The sequence below is a fragment of the Mastacembelus armatus genome, chromosome 24 (genome assembly GCF_900324485.2).
Source record: "Mastacembelus armatus chromosome 24, fMasArm1.2, whole genome shotgun sequence".
NCBI classification, from domain to species: Eukaryota; Metazoa; Chordata; class Actinopteri; order Synbranchiformes; family Mastacembelidae; genus Mastacembelus; species Mastacembelus armatus.
In genome coordinates, this window is record NC_046656.1 from 12125945 (window position 1) to 12150927 (window position 24983).

General features: G+C 38.2%; 1 protein-coding gene across 3 annotated transcripts; it reads left to right on the forward strand.

Moving 5' to 3' along the window:
* Positions 1 to 4088: 4088 nt before the first annotated feature.
* hbs1l (HBS1-like translational GTPase) lies at positions 4089 to 24981 on the forward strand. 3 transcript variants are annotated; one of them, XM_026319190.2, is made up of 18 exons: positions 4104 to 4385; positions 5022 to 5090; positions 5665 to 5796; positions 5973 to 6221; positions 16293 to 16401; positions 16697 to 16947; positions 18045 to 18210; positions 18707 to 18824; positions 20149 to 20295; positions 20964 to 21038; positions 21194 to 21311; positions 21907 to 21975; positions 22083 to 22187; positions 22551 to 22641; positions 22887 to 22995; positions 23150 to 23250; positions 23538 to 23682; positions 23848 to 24981. In XM_026319190.2, the coding sequence occupies exons 1-18, from the start codon at positions 4343 to 4345 to the stop codon at positions 23857 to 23859; spliced, it is 2109 nt and encodes a 702-aa protein (XP_026174975.1). In that variant the 5' UTR covers positions 4104 to 4342; the 3' UTR covers positions 23860 to 24981. The 3 variants fall into 3 exon arrangements, with proteins under 3 accessions (XP_026174976.1, XP_026174975.1, XP_026174974.1); XM_026319189.2 differs by having other exon boundaries at positions 4105 to 4385; positions 21191 to 21311; XM_026319191.2 differs by lacking the exons at positions 16293 to 16401; positions 16697 to 16947; positions 18045 to 18210; ... (9 more) ...; positions 23538 to 23682; positions 23848 to 24981 and adding an exon at positions 6860 to 9522 and having other exon boundaries at positions 4089 to 4385.
* The last annotated feature ends 2 nt before the right edge of the window (positions 24982 to 24983 follow it).

The window sequence follows — 24983 nt, forward strand, 5'->3', positions numbered from 1 at the left end:
ATGCAGTGGCACTTCATCTTGTTGAAATTAATTCCATACAACTCTTTTTAAGGCACACAAGATATTCTTCGAGATGTCCCTCAGATACTCTTTTTAAAGTTTTTTTACTTGGAAGCTTTTTCATAATATTTTTGAATTGGTTAGAAATAATCCACATCCAGTTCAGGAACACGTTGAACCTGTTTTTCAGCAGCCCTCTTTTAAAGATGAGCAATAACATTACTTTCTTTTTTTAGATGTAGGTTATTGCATAATCTGCACTATTCTGTATTAAGGGGCCACCATGTATTATGATTGTTTTGTTTTGGTCGAGGGCTTCATCATCTCTGCGCCAGGACTGTAGTCGCTCAACCATTCATAGCAGGGAGGAGGGGGGTTAATGCTTTATTTGTACAAATGTGTCTTCTCATTGTATTAGTTCCTCCATACTCGACCGTATTGTCCTGATCACTTGTAATTACCATCACCCCAGACAAGCCTATTGTCCCACGGTAGTCAACATAATAGTGGTTTGATAAAGGGCTACACAAACACACACATACAACGCCATGGATTGCACATTTCACTATTTGATGCAGCAGCTTAGAAAGAGCGCTCAGTGAAATGAAGCATTACACAACTATGAATGCAGACATGTACATTAGACAGATGTTAAATGAAGCACAGCCTGAACTTATCTGTGTGTAATATTTATATACAATGAAGTGTTGTTGGTTGTAACATTAAAAATATGTTAGTGCTTACTTTAATTGCTATGTGCATCTTGCTGCAGAGTTGCAGTATAGGCTATGGTTGCCTGGTTGCAATGACTTGTAGGCTTCAAATCCTATACACACCTGTGTACACAAGCATTGTTCTAGTCACTTTTGCCTGGAGAAGGTGGGCCTTCTAATCTATTCAAATAAAACTTTAATTATATAGCAGCTATCATGCAAGATTGCAATACAAGATGCCCCGCATAGAAAGAAAAGTACACCGGGAAACAGGGCTAAAAATCACTTGAAAACCTGTCATAGCCAGTGTTTTAACAACAGAATTAGCAGATGTAGAGGTAAACAGAAACAATAAATCATACACTTAAAAAACAGCATTTTTTAATATATGTCTTTAGCTCTTTTCTGCACAAGCCCTAAATGTGTCTTTTCCCTCGAGGGTAATATTAAAAACTACATGTTGTTATCTGAAACCAAATTGAAGGAAGGGAGCCAGGGTATGCAAATTCCCCAATAGTAGGTTGAGCAGGAAGCCTGAGACCCATTGACTCTTAGCTTAGCACATTTGCATGGGCACGATTGGACAGGTTAAGGACGGGTATTGTGATGGCTGTCCCCTTTGCAAAGCATTGTGTGCACAGGTTGGTTCATTTGAATAATTCTTTTAATGATGGCCCCTGGACCTTAGATATCATCCCACCCGGCTTTCATATCCAGTGTTGGGAAGCCAAACATGGGTATTGTTAATTGTCTGTATGTGTGTAAGTGTATATATGTCAGTGTGTATGTAAAGGCCTGCACTGTGGAAAAGTTTATCCCAAGTCAAACAGGTAGTGAAAGTGATCCTGTATGGTTATGTGGTTAAATAAACCAGCATGTTGATAGACATGCACTGGATCTCTACATTATAAAATACAAATTTAAAAATGCATTGTTAATGAATATATACTCTATAGAAATTGTCAATTAAATGGTAAAGTTTTATAAACAAACTACTTGCTATTGATTTTGTTTCAGGAGTTTTGATTTTATCACTTTTAATTTCAAAACTTACCACTTTAAGTATGTTAGGCATGATTCTTTGATTTTATTAGGTTGGGCCAAGACTGCTGAGGGTGTAGATTTTGCATTTTTCTATGAAAGAGTCTTCTCATGATGCCTAGTGCCCTTGGCAAATTATGTAAAACATTACCTCATACCCATTGCCAACCTTTGGGATGGACCTCACCCCCACCTTCTTGTGTAAAGGCTTTGTCTACTACAATTACAACAGAATTAATCTGTTTTCAGATTTACATACTGTTGTTGACAGATTTCCAATAGTTTGCTTTGGTTCCTGTATCACCATACAATCACTAGTCACATTTTTACACATTAGAATTTATTATTATTCAGATACAGAAAAAAATATGATGGATACACACCATGAAGTGTATTAGTCATTCTTTAATTTCTACATAATTTTAAAAAAGCACCCACCCACTTAACCCCTTATTCTTCTGGCAATCTGTCCATCCATCTGTTTAACCCATCTAATCAGTTCAGAAATAATTCTCTTAGAAATCGTTGCACACCACCAATTCGTTTATCAGCCTTTCCATGAAACCTGTGGCTATGTCGGCTGCACAGATTTGACCAGAGCATGCTCAAAAGACATTCAAAGGAAACAAATGTTCAGATCCTGTGCAGAGGTGTGAAAAAATCACACCTCAGCCGTGTTACACCACAAACACATATTTATTTCATCTCTAAACCTGACTAGATAAAGAAATCAGAAAGACTTATAAAGAAAACAATAAAAATAAGCAAACAAAAATATATTTTTGGCGTCACACTGTATAAATGACTTTTGATTTTTTTTTTTGTCTACAAGGTTTGTGGTTTTCTGAGCTGCAAAAGGTTATAAGCAACAACAATGCATGAGAAAAGCTGTAACCTCTATTACAATTGAATGCTGAGACTGTTTTATACATTATTTTTTACTTGTGGGCAATATGTTCCATTTCCATTACATATCAGTTGCTGTTCTTTGTCTCTGGTTTTAAAATGCCCTAGAAACATTTTAGTAATGCAAAGGAAGAGTTCCCTCTGTGTCACCTGTGTGACCCTGTAAAACGAGCGTGTTTGTGTCTGCATGCATGTGTTCCATGTGTGAATGTGCAGTTGTTTATTTTGACATGTAGATGTGCAACCAAAACTTCAAAACGCAGGAAGTGGAATTTTAGAAGGGAAACCTCCACCCACTTACAGACACACATGCACGCGCAGACACATATGCACACTGTTAACCAAAGTTAAAACTTTGTGCACAGTAAACAGTAACTCCTCAACTAGTCTTGCCTTCTGATATGAATGATCCCCCTTCTGTTCTTACTAACCTTTGTCAATTAATGCCACTCTTCGTCAAACTGCCGGTTGCAATATGAGACACTCATTGTGAAAAGGTCTTCACAATTACCTAAGCAGACGTCTTTCTTTATTCTGCTCTATTTTTAGATTGGGGAGACACGCCAAACCTCATATTTCATTTCACCATGCAGATGTGCAAGTGTATACTTCAACTGCATCACTGGTATCAGATTATTGTTTGACATTTTCAACTTCTTCTCTTTTACTGGAACATGGGCTTCAGTAGATGAGATCAGGACAACAAAACATTAAAACCGCACCTGCACACATATTTGTGACTACAAAGTTTCTTGCAAACACCCATTCACAGATAAACAAGCTCATATGCTGCACAATACAAGCACACACGCACAACTTATGTCTTTCTCCTTTGAGGCTAAAAGTTTCTTGTGGTGCAGAGACAGTAGGAAAAAAATATGTCACTCATAGGGTGCTTGTGTGAGGTGAAGAGTGTGGGCTTACATGGGTAGGTCTCTAACCATAGCATAACCTTTGACAAAAAATGGTTTAGACATTCAAAGCCAAAGATCACAGAGGGAATATTGTATGTGCAAGTTTTTTAGTGAATTGCTCATGAGTTCTTCAAATTTGTGCAAAAAGAAAAAGCTCTTTCCAACTTTGTCATCATTTATCTCTGTGTTGTGCTTCCTTTTTCATACAAATAACACTCCTTTATTAATATGATTTTAAGGATTTAGCCTATATGATAAAATTACATGTTTAAATGGCGCCTGTTTCCTTATTTCATAAACGTAATATCTTTTCAAATACTGAAAAATGTCAGCTCTGCAACATTCAACAAACTGACAGCCAGTGTCTCCCTTTCTGCTGTCAGTCAGTACCGAGTAAATTGGTAAACATGGTTTGGAGATCTGACCCTAGGCAGCATCGGTGGGACTACAACCGGAAGTTACGTGTGCGAGAAAAAAAATGAAAGAGCAAGTTTTTTTTTCTAAATAATATAATCTGTTTTGATGAGCAACAAAGCAAAATACACACGTGGGAGATTGAAAAACCTAAAAATAAAATCTGTTATATAAACGATCCATTTCTGAAGCTGCAGAATTAATTCCGACGTCCTTGCTGCTGTAATTTCGCAGCCAGCAGTAGCACCAGCAGTAATGGCAGCCGGGCAGTGAGTGAGAGACTTAGACACATGTCACAACAGCCTGGGAGTCGCAAAACATTTTCGCTGGGGCCGAGAGAAGACACGTAACAAAATGTCTCGGCACAGAAATGTCCGACGTTACAACTACGATGAAGGTATATAACCCTAACTAGTTTTTGGTAATTGTTTAAACGTCACGACAAGGCCTCAACCGTCCAGGCTCGTTAGCCGCTAAGCTAAAATTCACTGCTACTTATGGGTGTTTTAGCAGCTAAAGCTAGCTAGTTTAGCTAGCAGGATAATGTCGTGTCACTTGGCACCAGGCACAAGATGAATTCACCGTTAATAGGAGTATCTATTTATAACGCTAAGCTTTCAGTGCAACGCTGTGTTAAAATGTGATTTGTCAGTACTTGGTTGTGTTTAGCTTTGGTTTAACTACAAAAGTTAAATATAGCTACTATGCTAACTTAAAGCTACATTGTTTTGCTAAAACTCTAGCTACAAACGCCTAATTCAGTGCTGGGTGTGATATATTGATATTGAACTTATCACTTTATTACTCATTTACTCAGCCTACCAATTTGTAAAACCTCGAGTGATCTAACTAGAGAAATTACCTGGATATGATTTTTACTGTTTGCTTTGTGTTCTGTAAAACTGCTGACAAGGCAAAACCACAGCTGTCACAAAGAACTCTTTATCTTAACTACAAATGCATTTTATACATATGGATCTTTGTGTTACGTAATTAAAAGGAAGACATTGAAGCCTCAATTACATATTTCTAGACTTTGAAGAAGATGACATGTATGGACAGTCTGTGGAAGATGACTACTGCTGTATATCACCAGCAACAGGTGAGTGTCAGTGAATCGAGGATTCACAGTGTGGATGTTCACCACTCTAATTTTATTCTGAAGGGGAAAAAAAATCAAAAGGTACTCCAACAACATAAATAAAATCAATGCATTTCTCCTTATGTATTGATATAGAATTAATGTGACTCAGTGACCACTTACATTGCATACATGAACTACTTATCACATCTTAGAGGTTGTAACTTCTTCTTTTCCTTTCGGCTGCTCCCTTCAGGGGTCGCCACAGCGAATCGTCTGCCCCCACTTAACCCTATCCTCTGTATCTTCCACACCCACATCAACTATCCTCATGTCCTCCTTGACTACATCCAAGAACCTCCTCTTTGGTCTTCCTCTAGGCCTCCTTCCTGGCAACTCTAACCTCAGCATCCTTTTACCAATGTATTCACTGTCCCTCCTCTGAACATGTCCAAACCATCTCAATCTGGCTTCCCTGGCCTTTTCTCCAAAACATCTAACATGAGCTGTCCCTCTGATGTCCTTATCCCTGATCCTATCCATTTCTTAGAGGTTGTAACTGGTGAATAATAAAAGATGTTTATGGTTTATTTAGCAAATCAGTTCATCTACTCACGTCAAGAGAGGCATGCACCAAAGGAGGAACCTTTAGAAGAGGAAGAATATGGAGATGAAGATGTTCCTATGTCCCCTACCATCAGTCACAGCCTTGACCCTCTTGATCAAGGTAACATCATCATAAAATCCGTACAACAATATGCAGGTTACAAATAATAAATCTTATCTTTACCTTAGAAAATTTGTAAACTGAAGATAACAAATATAGTGTTAAACTAGTAGTTTTATTTTTCCTTATCCTTTTTTATGCATTACCAATACAATGTTATGTATTGTACTCTGTAGCAAAGCTGTATTCCTGTCTGGACCATATGCGGACAGTGCTGGGAGATGCAATACCAGACTCAGTCCTGAACCAGGCAGCTATACGTTATGGATTTGACCCTCAGAAGGCACTGGATGCAGTCTTGTCTGGAGATGCTAAAACAGCACCAGCTACCAGAAGCACCAGTGAGACGGCTACAGTTGCAAAAGTTAGTCAGGAGAAAGCACAGCTTCCAGAGAGAACCAAACAAGAGACCATGGCTGAGAAAGGTACGCCTGGAGCGGATCGAAATGTGGTTAAAATTTGTTGTCTTTGACTGGTTTTCCATAGATAGATACTAGATAATAGTTTGAATATTTTTATTTATTTATTTTCCAAAGCACACCACAGAATGTGGAAATGTTTTTTCATCATAAACTCAATGATTGAGATATTTCCTACATGTTTTTTTCTTGTCAAGTAGCTAAAGTATGTTTTCTTTGACAGAAAAATGAAAAGGTTCCTGATTTAAGTAGTACAGATTTGTACTTTTAAGTTGATATGTTCAAATAATGCCTAGTCCGACTGCCTCAACAGTCACAACGTTTTAAAATAGATGGATATTTTTTTCAGGGATATACATCTATGTAATAATGATATAACCAATAAATTAGGCTAGTTGTAGTTAAATAAGACAGCTGTTATTACTTTAAAGACAGATTAACATTCCCCACAAAGCTGGAGTTATGGGCTGTGATGCTAAGTTTCACCATTCATTTCACCCAAATGTGTGGGATGACACGTTTAGGTCATGCAAATGTTTAACAAAGTGCCTTTTTTCTGTTTTTTCCCCTTATGTTTATGGTATGATTCATCTGGTCCTCCTCTCTCCTATACGACAACTTGCAATTGGCTTTCGTAAGGTAAGGAGCCTGCTTGTTTGCTTCTCACACAGATATAACATCCAAGACATGCAACCCCCAGACTGATGGTTGCAAACATACACAATCACATGTGCCAACAAGTGCACAAAACATGCATGACCTCTTATGTCAGCATAAGGCTCACCCAGTTAACAGCTTTGACAATGAAAACTTAATAGCTAACACACATGAAGGTTTGGGTGCTCCCTTATTAAGTCCTCTCACAGTAGGGCCTTCATCCATTCTTTCCAATCAGAATAGTCTTTCATTGGGAACTTTGGCATCTTTAAATATGTCCTCAGCATCTAACCACTCAGTCCCCTCAAACTTCCTCTCAGTTTCTCTCAGTAGTCTTACACTAAGCAACCCTAAATTAACAACTGCCAGATCTTCTCTGGCTGCTCCTCCTGGGTTCGGGAGCCTTAGCTCTGCCTTACAGAGCAATCAGCACTTGGTGGGAGTTGGGACTGGAGGCAGAGCCGCTGTCACTGAGCCTAAGGGAAACCTGTCATTGGCTGACTTAATCCAGGAACATTCAAACCGCAGTCCAAGTTTCAGTAACTCTTTTCCCACTCCCAATAGCAGTGTAGCCTCTTTAAAGTGTCAGGGTATCACACCACCAGCACAAATGCTGTCACTATCTGAGCTAGCTTCACAGCACCAAAACAGGAGTACACCGATTCACACTCAATCACAGAGCACTGAACAACCAGGAAATGCACTTAGCTTTTCTAAATTAAACATTACTCCTGCGTGCTTGGACGGAACTGTCTCACTGTCCCAGCTAGCGTTGCAACATCGAACCAACAGTACCTTAGCATCCTCTCAATCTGTTGGCTCAGAATCTCCTGCAAATGTACTGAAACAAACACCTGGCCTCCCTGACTTGCTCTCTTTATCACATTTGGCTTGTGAACACAAAGGCAAAACCTCAACCACCTCAAATGGGTCACAATACTCCCTCACGTCGCTCCTTTCACCAGAAAAACCAGAGAGGGTGGGTGTGTTGGCAGAAGGTGCTACAGAGGGCGGTATTAAGTGTAAGCTCAACCACAAACCATACCACCAAAACGCCAGGCCAACTGAGCTAGGCCAGAGTATTGATTTGTGTGCACTTATGGCCCAGACACAAGGAGCAGGATCTCATTATTGTGACAACCTCCCTTCACCTTCCTCTCCAGCTTCAGTTTTCTTTGGATTGGACTCTTCTGTTTTTGCAAGACCTTCGGTATTTGCGATTACTTTGTCGATCCAGAGCCGCAGACCTTCAAAGAGAAGAAGGAATATGTTTAAAGGAAAAATAAAAGGTGATCAGAGAGAAAGTGGTTGCCAGGCTTTGCTCTGTAAATTGCAGGAGAAATCCAAAGACCAGCTTACTGCACTTTCGCCAATTGTGCCGTTTCGCTTTGACACGCCTTCGCCTGATGACATTGTCCGTGCTAATCAGAAAAAAGCTTTCACTCGGTAGATAAGTGGAAACAAAAACAACAAAAGTCATTTTCATCAAAGCTAGTGATAAATTGAGTCACTTGGTACCTCCGAACTTTTTGGCACCATCAGCTGAACTAAACTCTAAGCAATACAGCTCTTATGGTCATCAGTCCTTACTCTTTGTTTTTGTGTCCCACAAACAGTGTTGTGGAGTAAAGAAACCTTTGGGACCAACAGTATAGCAGAATGACATACTCTTTTAGAAACAGTAGTATTACAGCAACTGTGCAGTTTTTTTTAATAGCAGCAAGCAAACAATTCTTATGTTGCTACTCAGACCCACTCTGGCAGCTAGAAAATAATTGCTTAAACCTTCAAAGTATTTTAAGAACTTTTAGAAAGATTGTCTCATTTACTGTATTTTTTTTCTATATTTTAAATTTTAATCTTATTTTTGTATCCTTAGGTGTCCATTGGCTTTTTAAGTTTTGTATGACAATAAAGTAGTTAAATCTTAGCCAGAAAAATAAAGTGTATCACTTTTACCATATCCTCTTTTCTAGCTTTGAGCTGCATGAACCCTCCAAAAAAAAAAAAGAGGTTGATTTTGCTTGCAGGTGTGCTGCAGCTATTGGAATATGGATCAGTTAACCCTTGTACTGGTTTACTGCTGCCTGTGTTTGAGATCATGGGGTTGACTTTTTGGTTTAGAGGACACCTGGAGATTTTCCCATGAGAGAGTGAGAACACATGCACACTTATGCACAAACACATACACATATATACATATATACAGTTTTTATTGTTTACTTGGTGAGAAAATTAATTTAATTTTAGAGGGAGCACATATAAGTGTACTTACCGAGTCAAAACAAATACCTTTAAACATGAGGTTTGAAGGTAAGAGTTTTCATTGTTTTTTTGAAGTGTTTTTTTTTTCTTTAAACTTTTAATACTATGATTTACAAATTGATTTGATTTACACTGGGTGCTACTGCGTGCTGCCAGTGGTTTGTCAATTTTGAAATAAAGATGACTAAATTTATGTGTTCTGAATGCGCCTGTGACGTATCCTTTTAGTTGTATATATGCATTGTGTAAAAAAAATTAATAAATAAATAACCAGAACGCTGTTTACAATGTACTACATTACAATGTAGTATGTGCAACACCTGTCTATTTTTAAGGATCATATTGTTGGCATCAATATTTTTGTATTTAAATTCATTGTGTCTTATGCAGTGTATGCTTTTTTTTTTTTTTTTTTTTGGGTTTAGGCCAAAAGACTCTCACATTTTCACTGCGAGTCACTGGTATTGTTTTCAACAGAGTATCATACATTTAAAGAAATTAATGTGGACTGGTTCAAGGTTCGGTAGATAACATGTATTAAGACCAAGGAGACCTACTATATATATGATGTTGTTAACCGTAAACAAAGTTAGTAATCTTGTTGTCATGGGGACATTAGATGTTGTACTGTAGTTGTGGTGCAAGAGAAGATCAGGACTGATGTCAGACTTTATGGTTTAGTCATTTTTGTGCATTGCTCCATTGTTGTCTTAGTTGTGAGAATTCTCTTTGAATAAAGGGGCAGACTTTGGTCTAGATGTCGGTATACTTCATACAGGTACAAGTGGACCCTCAGGGTGTTAAACACAGAGTGGTGAGCCTGAGGGAAATGAATAAAGGGCAGATAGTGGTAATAATGACAAGTCAAACATTAGAAGTCAAACAGGTTTCTAAGTCTACATGTAGTCCTGGGAGCAGTATGATGTTTGCAAATAATTAAATGTATCAGGGATGTTGTGGAGGGAAGATATGATCTGCAGTATTTTCAGATTTTGGTCTGTGAAAATCTCTAAATGAGTAACTATTATTAACAAGTGGGGGTTGTCCAGCAACTGTTTTGTCCTTTTGTCTTAAGGCGAGCCAGTGTGTGGGTTTGTGCAGGAAACTGCACTCTGGGAGAAAATGTCACCCCAAGCACTCGACTCGGCGCAGCAGCCAATCATCTTACCCTCTGACTCTTTTTTAACACCACCTACGTAGGAAAATCTGATCATGTCTCTCAACTTTCACAGCTTTGTCAGAAGCTTTGACAGATCAAATCATTTTGTGTCTTTACAGGCTCTGCATTTTTGCAAGGCGTACATGTTGCACAAACATTGTTTTGTTGTGAAGTAGTGCCAACACTGGAAAATACCATTTTATGCACAATAAGTGGTCAAAAGAAAGGAGGTGTATTTGGGCTTACATGGCATTAGTGCTGGTGCTTTGTTGTGGCAAAGTACGTTTACAGGAAAGAGGACTGAGGGTCGTGTTAAATTTAAATGGAAAAAGTAGTATTAGAAGAAATTTGGCTTTACATGCTGTGCTATTGCAACTTTAACTGAAATATGCTAATATTTAGTGCAAATTTATGAAAGTACAGAAATAAATTTTTAGACATTTTTAGACCATGAGACTTTGCAGAGGGATATTTGGGATATCTTCTTGTATTTGTTTGTATTAGTGGTTCCTCAGATCATTTTCATTGAGGCTCATGTATCATGCCTTGCTTTTCCCCTGTTCAGTCATTCACTTTGCTTCATGTAGTGTGTATTCTGAAGCCATTCTAATGTAGATTCAACTGTCCTTAGGGACATTGTGGAACAACCTGTATGATGATTTGGTAGTGTCTACCAGGACACCTAGGTAAGTCCTAAGTAAGACTTTTCATTGTTTTTCTTAGGATAACTGTGGTTTTCTTTCTTATTAAAGTCACTCATTGCATTATCATGAGTCTACATCAAGATAGAAAATATAAATCTAAACCAGCACAACACTGAGGGGTGTTCATTACTAACACTTAATACTCAGCATTACAACGATTTAATGTTGTAAGAAAGCTCTCGTGAAGCCCACGTAAAGTGTCTGTTTAATACATATTTCAGGTTTTTAGTGCCCAAATTGTTTAAAATACATTTAGCTGGTTTGTTTAAAATCATGGTTTTTCACATGCACTTTTTGCAGATTGAGATTCTTTAGATGAGATATTCTCTCTCTCATTCACACTCCAGTGGGTAATATCCCTCAGACAGAAGGGATTTTCTTGCAGCTGAGTCATTAGCCGTCATGCAAGATAATTTTTGTGTTCTTGTCCTTTATTTCTCTATTGTTTTTCTGTGGTTTGTGAAAGTTTTTCATATTGGAGTCACGAAATGCTCTGAACTGCCCAAACTTCAAATAAATCGCTTGTTTAAATCTGACACTTTATAAGTTGAGTGTTCATGAGATTTTATCACTATCATAATCAACTCTTCTAAAATTTACAAATAGGCTACCTCTTCCAGTTTGCTTGTTGGCTCTGAAATCAGCAAACAAAGCACTAGAATTGGCAATTGTATTGGAACATCTAAACAATTAGAAAATATTAATAGTACAGTGAGGTGTCATTATGTTACATAAAGTTAGATGCTAAAACTACATCTTAGTCAAGAAAAGCTGTTTTTGATAAATATGCAGGGTGGCTACTGAGGCCTGCAGAAGGAAAAAGAAGTTTTCCAAGTTTCCCCAACAACTTCTGTGATAAAATATGCTACAATAAGTTTTTAAGATATTTCTCAGTATAATTATGCGATAAGCAGAATATTAATTTTGAATTGTGGTTGTTACAAATATTTTCTAGTGAAATAAAATGCACATATATCATTTTTAATACCATATTTAACCTCTAAATTCTTTTATGTGACTTAACTCTATATAGTGAGTTCTATCATGAGACCCGCTGCCATGTAGAACTAATACATATGACTTAAAATAAAGATTTTAATACAAGTAACCTTGCAGCCCTGCTATTTGAGAGTGTTCTGCTCTGGTATTACAAGTCTTTAAACTGAAAATCAGCCTGACATCATAATTGCAATGCCTTATCTGAAATGTACCAAAACGGTTGATAAAGCTGTCCTGTATCTCAACTCTATGAGGGTAAATATTTATTGCATAAGGCAATGTTGCCTTTGTTGTTTTGAAAGCTCCAGATGTGCGTCGTGTCTATAGCAGAACTGAAGGAAAAGTGGGTGCTCCAAAAAGCAACACCAGAATTGTCTTGATATAATCGGTGTTTGTGCTGTAGTTGAGAGAAAAATCTTTCTCTGGTTCTGTTTTGAAATCTGTCTGTAAACACAACAGTAGGTCAAGGTTCTCAGATAGCTGGTATGACTCAGGGTGACTGTCTACTGAGCAGGTGGGTGTTAAGAATGAGGAGATGTAGCTTACTGAAATGTTGAGTGGTGGTACTGACACATCTGTGTCATTCTGAAAGGGGTCAGATCAATTGTACTTAGTTTATCCCTTAGCCTGTATTCTCATTTCCTTCATAGTCAGTTTCATTCATGTCTTTGTTGATTTTTCAAATGTGAATGAGATCCAACTTCGAGTTTGGCCCACTGGTAAAATCATTAATTTAGAGTAGAAATAGACTGTCATGCTTCAGGAAGTGCAAGAATGAAGGTTTTATACCACATCTGGTGATTTTACCTTATCCTTAATGTTGAAAATCACTTCAAAAGTTGCCTGTTTTTAAAGCCTTCATACTATTTTCACTCTGTGGCACTTTGGGTAATATACAGTACCTGAAGAGTATTTGTAGCAGTGAGAGAGAGAGAGAGAGAGAACTTTAGCTCTGGCACACTGGTCTGGACTCAGTTACTTGAATCAATTAAAATTCCCCCCCTCCACATTCCCCCTCACTAGGCTTATGAAGACTTTAAGTCAAACACAATTCTTCACTCTTGCAGCCTTTAGCGGCCTCAAGTGGTAGGGAGCAGTCTCAAAATTAGAAATTTCTTTCCAGAGTTTTATTAAACATTTTTTTGAGTAAGGGTTTTTCTTCCTTGAAAATTTATAGTACCTGATCGATTTTTGCTCATCCCTTATGCGTTGTGTATATATGTATATATAAAGATATATCTCTTTGGTCTCTTGCTCTCACTTCTACATCCACCTTGCCTTGTGAGTCAAGTCTCACTGTCACCCCATTATCTGATCTTTCAACCAGAGCCCTAGTTATTTTACTTTTTGCTGAACACTTGTGTGCTTTGAATTGGGGGGAGGATTGATATTTGCATATCCTGGGCGGACTCCTTTTATCCTGTGCTCAGTTGGGCCCTCAGGCCAAGGTGTACAGTTGACTCACTCTTAGTCATTGCAAGGGTCCCCTGTGCTAGAGAAATCCTGTATGGGAGGACGCCATTTGTTTACCTGCCAGTCCAAACATTGTAAAGAGATCCTGTTCTGAGCCTCAGAACCTGATTGCTCTGTATAGTTGTTCTCATGCTGCCCTCCTGTTAATGCTGCCCCCAGGCAAGCCCCAAAAAATGATCTGGCAAGTAAGTTGTTTGCAAAGGTATTACAGTGTTTTGACAGAGTGCCGTGTCCGGTAGTTAAAAGGGATTGTTTTTTTGTTTAAGACATGGAGGGGTGGGGGGTTGCAGTAGGGTGCACTAGTCTGTTTTACCCCAGGTTAAAGATCTTAAAGGAATGTAATAAATAATCCTGCCCTTTGGCTTTATATTCATTTGGGGGTTTTTCCAAACTAAATTAGGTATAGAATAGGTTTAATTAGCTGACTATAATATTACTGAATATAATCAGTTCATTTGTCTCACAGCTGATGTTCCTTGTCAAGCTGGTAGCTGGTGGCCTTTTTGACACAGGTGGTAGAAACCTCCACGTCACTGTAGCAGGGACGAGTCAAGCCCCCCCAGCTGCAGGAAGAACCAAAATTCCCCAGAGAGTGCTTTTTCCATCTCATGTTGCAGGTTACTGCAGGACTCTATTGATATAGAAATCAGTGCTAGTGGTAAAAAATGCTGCCTTTTCTGCATGGGTCCATCTATTCAAGTATATATTTACTTTTTAGAACTTGTAAAGTAATAGTTTATCTATGTTTACACATTTTTTTGAGCAGCTAGTTGTTTTTAGAAGTTATTTTTAAATTTTACCTTTCATTGTCCTCTTTTCCATCTTTTGGACATATCAGTGTGTGGGAATAAACAGCACATAATTGCCATTACCTCATAAAGAAAAAAATCCATTTCAGAGTGCAGTGAACTGCCTGTGTATCGGTGTTTCAAAATGAGAGGGACTTTTTTCTCTAATGCAGAGCAAGTCATTCAGAGAATGCTTGGTTAGAGAAAGTCCATTAATAATTCAGTTGAATCTCATCCGTTTCCTCTCATTTTCTCTCAGGGTGTTTTTTCATGATGAATAAACTGTGTGAAGCACATAGGGACACACATAATTAGTATAATTTATAATATGAATACTTATCTAAATCTTTAAGCTCAATAAAGATGGTGCTTTATATCCAAATCTTGCACAAGACATCAAAAGAACAAACTTTTTGTTTTTTACTAGATCAAGTACATCCAAGGACATCATATGTTGCATTTATATAATAATGATGAAAACACTTAATCCCTTTTAAAGTTGTAACATACCTTTTTTTTTTTTGTATCTTCCAGAGGTGTTGTAGTGCAGATGCACTCGGTTTATTAGGTACACATTAGCTAACATACTGCAATGCAATGGTACTGCAATAAATCCTTTACATATATGTTCAGTTTTGTTTTGAAGTAGATGTTGGTTCAACTGTGATTATTTTGTTGGATGTAGTTTGTGCTGTTGCTGCACTGTATAATATAAAGAGGTGTTTCTGAAAAACTAAACATCACCACGTTCATGAGAGGATCATTTATTGCAGGGCTGTTTTATTTGTTTAACATCGATGCACCTAATAAACTGCCAATTCAGTGATACACAAGTTTGTTTTAATCAAGTGTGTGTGTGTGTGTGTGTGAGATGAAACACACATTTACCTAAAACCATGCACTTTGCTGAGGTGACATCTTTTCAAAAGATTCATTCTGTGAAATGCTGTGTCACTGCTCTATTTACGTGGAGACAGGAGGCAACGGCCACTTCTGAAATTAACCCTTTCTGAACCAGGATGTCACTGCCACACATATGCACACAGATGCACACTGTGCAGTAGGCTTGGCTGTGCAGCCCAGTATAAATGAATCAGTAGCAGGTTGATATGACTGGTACTGGTGGCCATTTGGGACTGGGATGACAAAGCAATGATCTCAAGAAGTCTCAGTGCAGCAGAATATGAACTACCAGTCAGCAGATGGGAGATTCAGAGTGCAACTGATTGCCTTATATGCTCACGCCTTAAAAGACATGTTGGTTGTGTTGCAAAGATGACCAGGAAAATAGTCATAAACACTATCTTGTTCCAGTATCCTTAAGATGTCTCAATCAACAAACAGTGGTATACATTGCTGAGTAAGCTGTGTTGGTGTAATAATGTTGCCATGTATTTCATGTTACCATTGTGCAGATGCAGCGTTTTCAATATACATCACAGAGTTGGTCATTTCAAAAGAAAGCAGTCAAAACCATGTTTAAACCAATGCTTACTCTGAGCTACTCTACTGTCATCCACAAATTATTATGAGAACTTTTACTTCTAGATGATTTTTGCAGAGCAATGTAACATAAGTGAAAAATCTACTTGCAATTAAGCAGAATAAGGGAAATCGTTTATTCTTACTTGGATTATGAAATATGGAAGCAATGCCATTTGCCATTTCATACAGTTCTTATATCTCATACAGCTGTTCTCGGTCACCTGTCTGACCAAGGCCCTTCTTGTCTGGTTACTCATTTTGGCAGGATGTCTGTCTCTGGGAAGAGCCCTGGTGGTTATAAATTTGGTGCATTTTACAGCCATTGAATCCTTTTTCCTCCCCACAACACTCAAAGCTTTGAAAAATAGTTTTATACACCTGTCTTGACCATGCCTCACCACAATTTATCACAGAGTTCTGCAGAAAGTACCTTGGACTTTCTGAATTGTTTTTTGTGTAAAAAAAAATATTATGTTCCTTTTGTTATTGACTACTGAGAGTCCTGCTTAATGTACATGTGTACATATTGTTCTTCTCATCTCCTTAGCTAATAGCAGAGATGTGTCTCACAATAAGCTGGACTCTGAAGTGGTACCCAAAGTGGCCCGCATGACCGTCTCTGGGAAGAAGCAGACTATGGGCTTTGATGTTCCAAGGTACCTAATACACATCGTTCTAATTCACCTCATTAAAAAACATTTCTGGCATAATGAAATGCTTCCACCTAGTTACACTGGAAAACCTTGAGCCTGGTAACATAGTAATATCACTTAAGAAAAAAAATTTGGGTGAGCTGTTAAGCACTGTAGATACTTCAATTTCTTAGGGTGTAGTCTTGTTTAGGAATGTGCTGTTAATGATTTTGGAAGCTTAATTCAGGTATAATTGCCATCTGTTACAGAGAAGAGTTGTATTTCACATTGATTAAACTTGTTCGCATTTTCTCCCCAGCACAGGGGAGAATGGTGTTGTCACTACTCCAGTGCGCCGAGGTGGCAGCCCCGAAAATGCCACTGTAACACCTGCCACAGAGTTGCCATCTAAACGTCCTGAGACGCCATCCGAAGGGTTGAATGGAGACGAACCCTCCACGGTTCCCACCCCAGGCCGATCATCTGGAAAGGCCCGGCAGGCAATTAATATCAAGGCTGAACTGGAGAAGAGGCAGGGTGGAAAACCTCTGCTAAATTTAGTGGTTATAGGTACGAAGAAAATGCACATACTTATAAACAAGCACAAAAGACATATGTGCATGTTACTTTATTTCACTTTATACTACATTAAGGTATCAGCACAGTTACAAGGGATAGAAAAGCACATTCTACACAAACAACACTGGGGGAAAAAAATTAATAAATAACCATATGGTCACTGTCATTCTTGTACCACAGATTTTTTAGTTGCTTACTATGCTACAGTGCACATATTGGTTTATACAGTACTGCTTTTTTTAAATATTATGTATTATTTTTGATGGCTTGAGCATATAGTGTAAATGTAAAGCAGAGGAACCTATTTAAATTTGAATATTTGCATATTTATGCAAAATCTTAGCATATTGAAAACTTTGGCAGTTTCATTTTTATTTTAAGTGAAGTGCTCTCTGCAGTCTGAAATTATGGAGTTTTTACTTCTTCCAAAATGGTATTTCTTACATTTAAAACAACATCCCTGATGCCTACATGAGAATTTTGACACATTGCATGACTGGTGCAGAAAAACAATCACCAGATCAGTTTCTTTTCCTGCCATTTCCTTTATTTGGTTAATGTGCACTTAATGTTCCTCATACAGCTTAAGCTGTCCAGAGCCTGATATTTCTTTAGAGTGTTATTCAGTCAATAACTTTGATGCCCTCTTTGTGTTGGACTTGTTTGGTGTGCATATGTCTAAGTTTAATTGTACAGTTGTTCAGTCATATTTTCTCATTCTCAGTTACACCAGAAAAAGTGACTTGGTAGTTTCAGAAGTGCAGATGATTCTAGTTTCTCACAGCCTGTGAAACTTTTCGTTTTACCAAGGTCCTCTCCCTTCCCCCTCTTACACTCGGTCCTTGTTCCCATTTCTGTCTGTCTCCCTCTACTTGTGCAATTCTACTTCTTTCCTTCTCCCATCTGTGGCTTCCCTTTGCCATATCATACGTTCTCTCTTCCCCGCCTATCTTATCATTCTTGTTACAATCTTCCCATCTGTCCTCATCCCTCCCTGCTGTGTTCCCCATCCTCAAAGCCCTTATTCTCTATGATTTCTTGTTGCATCCTGAATTCATGGCATTATGACATCCCCTCCCTCTCTGCAGGTCACGTGGATGCAGGTAAAAGCACACTGATGGGCCACCTGCTTTATCTGTTGGGCAATGTCAACAAACGCACCATGCACAAGTATGAGCAGGAGTCGAAGAAGGCTGGAAAGGCCTCGTTTGCCTATGCTTGGGTCCTGGATGAAACTGGCGAGGAGAGGGACAGGTAGATTTTGGCATAAAGTATAGGCACAAAAATTTGTAATTTAAAAACAAAAAAAACAGATTACGGTCTTTAGAAGGATCAAAATTTTCCTACACTAGTTGGAACACATTTTCCTCTTGAAGACCTGTATACCTTTAACACAAAGGTCTGTACCTTTGCCCTCCCTCTGTTATAACCAGAGTGAAACGGAAGCGAAATATGCCAGAAACAGAAAGTGACTCGGGTGGGATTCTTATTCATTTATCTGTAACTTCTGAAGCAACTGCGTGATACGTCATGTGACTGAGAGCCTCCCCCACTATACAATGTTGTCCTTAAACTGAAATTAACCCCGGCTTTAATCCACATCCCATCATAAAGCAGTTCAAGGGATTGTTTTTTTTTTTTTTTTTTTTTTTTTTTTGTTTCCACAGTGTGTTTACACTATTATTTGCACACCATTGCAGATAGGTCAAATTGTTAGAAAAAAATCTTAATTATTTATATTTTGTTTCAGGGGTGTGACAATGGATGTGGGCATGACCAAGTTTGAGACAAACTCAAAAGTGGTGACCCTAATGGATGCACCAGGACACAGAGACTTCATTCCCAACATGATTACAGGAGCTGCACAGGTATACCATGTAACAGTCTTCAAGCATATAGAACCAATGTTGATGTATTACCTAGGAAGAAACATTTGAAACAGGTGTTGGCAGTGTGTGTAACGCAAAGTGTAACAAAGTTCTGACATACAATAATGGTGCAGGACCAACTGCAAGCATCGAGCATATTATTGTAACTTAGACGGAGACGCAGAGGAAAATTTAAGTCTGAAAATAGTACAAAGTCAGACCAGAGAGGAACAGGGTACACATGAAAACAGTATGCAATGCTACCGTAAAAGCAGCAAAGTGACAGAGTAAATATATATAAAATATTTATGTTAGAGGTAAGTAAAAATGCTAGAGTATAGTATAGGGGTGCATGCAGTCTGTATAAAATTATATGCTATAGTTCATGTATTTTTATATGCAATTTTGCAATATCACAAATTAAATATGTAACATATCAAGGCACTTTATTAAACTCATGCAGAGATTTAATGCTGTCATAAAGCAGTCCTGCTCAGTGATTTGTAACATGACCTAATACACACATCAGCATTAAAGGGGTAGCTACAGAGTGTAGGCTACTGTAAATTCTTGGGAGATGGTTGAAAGAATTCATATCTAATATTGGATAATGGATTCTTCTAATACCTCTGAATATATATCATTTACATACAAATATGGCATCTGAGCATCTGATCTTAATTGGTGCTGATGGTGAATTCAAACATCTCTTTAGCCTTGCAAACCTTCTGATTAAAATGATTTTTGCCCATCCTGCAGCACACCCTGAGCCTGCCCCACCCATCAGCAAGATAGGAAATAAAGTGGTTTTGGGTGTTGGTGTCGCAAGGTGTTTTTGCAGACGTGGGTGTGCATGCCTGTCTCTCTTGTGGGATTAATATAGTTTCTCTTTTTTCCTTATGACTGTCATTATGTTAATGCTAATGTCAAAGCTGATGCACTAGCTAAGGAATTTCTGTTTTAACAAAGTTACTGTGTGAGTCAAACATGTACACTGAGGCTTAAGGTGATGTTTCTCATCCTGTATTTATCTCCAGTAAAGCAGATGTTTATTAATTTAAAAAGAGAAAAAAAAACAGTATTTCTGCAATACTGCCTGTAGGAATTTTATTTAACTTTGTAGAAACACTAACATTTCAGTCACTTAAAACTCCCCATAAATCCTCTTGAAAACTTCAGGCATTTGTTAAAATAGATGAACAGCTGAATTCAGTTGTTAAACTGAGTTTTGTGTTGGATTTGTGTTTTGTGTTTAAAGCATACACCTGACTCAGCAGCAACAGATGCACATAGGTATTGTCTTTTCTCTTGCTTTTCTCTCCAGGCTGACGTGGCGGTGCTTGTGGTGGATGCCAGCAGAGGAGAGTTTGAGGCGGGCTTCGAGGCGGGTGGTCAGACCAGAGAGCATGCCCTGTTAGTGCGTTCACTGGGCGTCACCCAGCTAGCTGTGGCTGTCAACAAGATGGACCAGGTCAAACATGCTGCACATTATTGATACATAGCAGGGATACTGAGCCATAATATGGGTCATTTTTAGGAGTGCATCTATTATTTTCATCATTGGTAAATCTTCTGAGTATTTCTTACAAAATATATTATCCCAAAGCACAAAGTGACATAATCAGATGTCTTCACATGAACTCCAAAACAGCTCTTTTAGACTAATATCATCACTTAAATTAGTGAGAAGGGCTATCATTTTCACCTAATTATGTGCAAAATCTGGATGTTCCCTACTTATTTTTTTGTGAAAATTTGGTAGAAATTCAAATTGCAGACAGCGCACAAATATCACTGAATCACGTCTGCAAAAATCCAGCACCAGAATTTCCTGGCTTACTCAGAAGGGCACTGCTGTATACTGCGAAGCTGACAAATTATGGCGTTCACTAAAAAATAAAGACCTTTATATTTGATGTACTATTTTCCCAAAATTCATGATGTCACACCTTTAAATGTTTCTCTCAGGAGAGAAGATGGCCATAGGGAACTGTGTGTGCTTGTGAATGTTTTTTTGTGTTTTTGTTTCCTATAATCACTGGCATGTTGCTGACACATTTCCATTTCAAAGCTGTGCTGAAGGGGAAACTTTCGGTCTGTGTATTTTTCCTTTTTCCTTTATGTGTGTATACAAATCAGGTAAACTGGCAACAAGAGCGTTTCCAAGAAATCATCTCCAAACTTGGCCATTTTCTAAAGCAGGCAGGATTCAAGGTGAGTTGGCAACAACTGACTCCACAACTTGACATCATACAATATCAGTGTCAGTGTATCAACAGGCATTTTATATGTTTGACTAAGACGAAGTATGTCCTAGCTTCCCTTTTGTTTGATCTTTTTTTTTTTTTTTTTTAATCTTTTTTTAGCAGGAGTCTGATGTTTACTATATCCCCACTAGCGGCCTTTCAGGAGAAAACCTTGCCACCAGAGGTTCAGTGTCCCAGCTCACCTCTTGGTACTCTGGGCCTAGCCTGCTGGAACAGATTGGTAAGACACACTGGCATGGTTTAAATTGCCTTAAGTGTTTAGTGCCTTTTGACACTCAGACATAGGTTTTCTCTAGGAACCCTTTTCCCTTTTTCCATCCTGGGTTTTTTGCAAATATATGAACAAAAAATCACTTTTGGTTCATCTGTTGTCATGTGGACTGGTGTTGAATATTGGGACCAACTTGACCTGCATCAGATGCTACCACCATTCAATTATCCCAAATTACTGGGTATCAAATATTGCATTTTTTAAGTTAAATATTATTATATGCTCAAAACACAGATGTGAGTAGGTTATTACTTCAAAATGACTCACTGCAGGACAGAATGACTGGTGCATAACCAAGAGGAAATGAAATATACCTTCTTCACAGTTTTGCGTACATATTGTACTCACACAGCACTGACATGTCATTAAAGTGCTGATCATCTGGACAGGGGATATGAAGACTGTAACATCCAATACCAGTACCAGTGAAAATGATTCCTCAACCCCTGTTCATAATATTTCTCATAATAGTTGCTAGCCTTTCTGCCACACACTATTGTCCTTATTTATCTTTAATCTTCTGGCATGTTCCTCTCTTCAAAAGATGGCTTCAAAGCGCCTCAGAGGTCTGTAGACAAACCTTTCAGACTGTGCGTCTCAGATGTGTTCAAAGGTAAAATCACTGATACACACTTGCATACTCAGATTTTGTTAATGTCCTTTTTCATTTCTCTTTTTTTAAATTAAAACAAATTGCTGATCTTGCATTTTCTTCCCCAGACCAGGGTTCCGGCTTCTGTGTTACAGGGAAGATTGAGGCTGGTTCTATCCAGACTGGAGACAGAGTACTGGCTATGCCTCCCAATGAAACTTGCAATGTCAAAGGTACACACTGCTGTATCTTTGTTGCCTTAGTGACATTATTACTGTCTTTGGTACTTTTGTTTTAATTTTTATGTCACCTGCATGGCATTTTCTTCATTCATAGAAGAAGACTCAAGCAAAAGAAAAGACATGTGAATAAGATATGAGAATAAACACCATTATAATGTTTCCTCAGAGAAGCCACGCAACTAAGATTAACCTATGTTAAAATAAAATGCTACTCTTGTGTTTTTTTCATTAACATCTCAGCCTCATGCACACTTGTATTCTCTGTGCTGTTTGTATGTCTGTTTGGACAATTATTGAATGAGTAGTGATAAATACTGCCATCCTGTGGCAACTGGCAAATTTCTCTGTCTGTAGGAATTACTCTACATGATGAGGCTGTGGATTGGGCTGCAGCAGGAGACCATGTCAGCCTGACGGTCACTGGCATTGACATCATTAAGATCAAGTAAACAAATGACATATGATAAATGAAAATCAAGTCAAATTTTCTGTTTACAGTCCACAGTCACAAACTACATATTTTCCTGAAGGGGTTTTTAAAATATGTATAACACACCCTTTGTCCTTAGACCCTGAAAGTGTATTCATTTAAAAAAAAAAAATCTGTGAAATGATATAAGATATGTGGGCTGGTGTTGTGATTATGCCTTGGTTTAATTTTTCTTACTGTGTGTGTTCTGACAACTCCAGTGTTGGCTGTGTGTTCTGTGATCCCAAGGAGCCTATTCGAGCCTGCACTCGATTCAGAGCCCGGGTGCTCATCTTCAATATCGAAGTCCCTATAACACAAGGCTTCCCAGTAAGTGCACGCAAACCTACACATTTACAGACTTTCATGTTGCTAAGGCTTTTTAGGGTAATTCCACATAACAGGCTCCCTTTCCTTTTATTGTATTGTATTGTATTGTATGTTTTTTTCATTATGCTACTCTGTCTGTGTGTGCTTGGTGTAGGTGCTGCTGCATTACCAGTCAGTCAGTGAGCCTGCCACCATTAGGAAACTCATCAGTGTTCTACACAAGAGCAGTGGTGAAGTCCTCAAGAAGAAACCAAAGTAGAGTTATGGCTGGGGGGGATTGTATTACATGTTGTATTATGAATATACACATAACCTTACTGTGTACTCCAGATAGAAAGAACTGGTCTGCAGGCTGGAAAGCAATGATTGTAATCACTTTAACTACTTTAATATGTTGGACTTCTGTTTTTGTTGTATTTAATGTTATTACATTATGGTATCACTGTCAGCAATCCACATAGTAAGCACTTAATGTTACTTAGTTTCTCTGCTTTGTCAGATATAATATGGAAAATATAATCCCAATTCTTCTTCCTCTGAAGGTGTTTGAGTAAGGGTATGAATGCCATCGTGGAGATCCAGACCCAGAGACCGGTGTCATTAGAGCTGTACAAGGACTACAAGGAACTGGGCCGCTTCATGCTGCGATATGTAGGCTCCACTATTGCTGCAGGGGTTGTCACTGAGGTAAAGTGCATCTTAATTTTAGACTGTGAAAACAACATTTAGACTTTATATTATTGAATATATATATTTACTTTTTACAGTTTTAAATTGAAGCTGTAGTTCTCTATTTCTCTTACTTGGATGAAATATCTTAAGCCAGTGTGCTTTTGTTTTTCTTCTATGCAGATCAAAGAATGAAGACCATGCCACACAGACCTTGCACTGGAGACTGCATGCAGCTAGAGACAAAGTGCCATTCCACAAAGAGTCAAAGCAACACACTCATCCATCCAGATCTCCATCCAGTAACTGCTTCACCTGACTGCTCTGATCAGCACTAACTGCACAGATACCAACCATGTGGCCAGATGCGACAAAGCAAATTGACAGCACAACTCTGACATCCTCATGCAGTCGTTCTGAGCACACTTCACATTTCTCCCCGCCTGACCATTAGTGTGTCACTGAAACTTTGCTGCTCTCAAATCTGTTTGATCAAGGCAAATCAGTCCTATAATCAGACTAGAAGATACTCCAACTATACTGAGATTTCACAATGACTAATTTCTCTGCACTCTTACATAAGAAACTTGGCCTAATCATAATCATCACCCTGAATCCTGGTGTAGCAACTTGTGCAGATAGTTTAACTGGAGCTGGTAACACTTCACCTTCTGTGGTATAAGGGCAACATTTGCTTTCTGTTGTATTTAACTTGTATTTAAGGAGTGAAAGAACAAGTGCACATCTCTGTTACTTTATATAAAGGCTAATGTGAGGAATCAGCTTCCAGTTTACATAACTTTTTTTCCATAATAAGAGTCTCCCAGTCAAAAGTGCTTACCTGGTATAACTTATTTTAAATTTGGGCAAATGAAAGAATGAAATGTTATGTTATGTGGGAGTCAAAGACAAACGCTTATTATTTTTACCATAAACATGTTTTCATCTCAAATTACATAGCTAAGGGGACATGATCTACAAAGACAGTAAATTGTTTACTCTAACCAGGGTAGAGTGTCTTATAAACAAAAAAAGGACACTAAGATTTCCACTACCTGTTTGGAGAGAAAGAATTCTTTATGTTAACAAAAGATGGATTACTTGAAATGCTCCTTCAAAGAAATTATCAGTAAAGCAGCAAAATGCTTTTTGAAGGGCTAGCATGTTTTCTTTTCCTGTCAAAGACTCAACTGAATGGCTGTGAAAGGTTAAAGGAGATGTATTTCTGTATATGTTAAATCAGATATGTTGGTGAAGATGGTGTGAAGAAGGGTGGTGTGAGATCAACATGATATCAGTAAACTGGTTTTGAGTTTTGA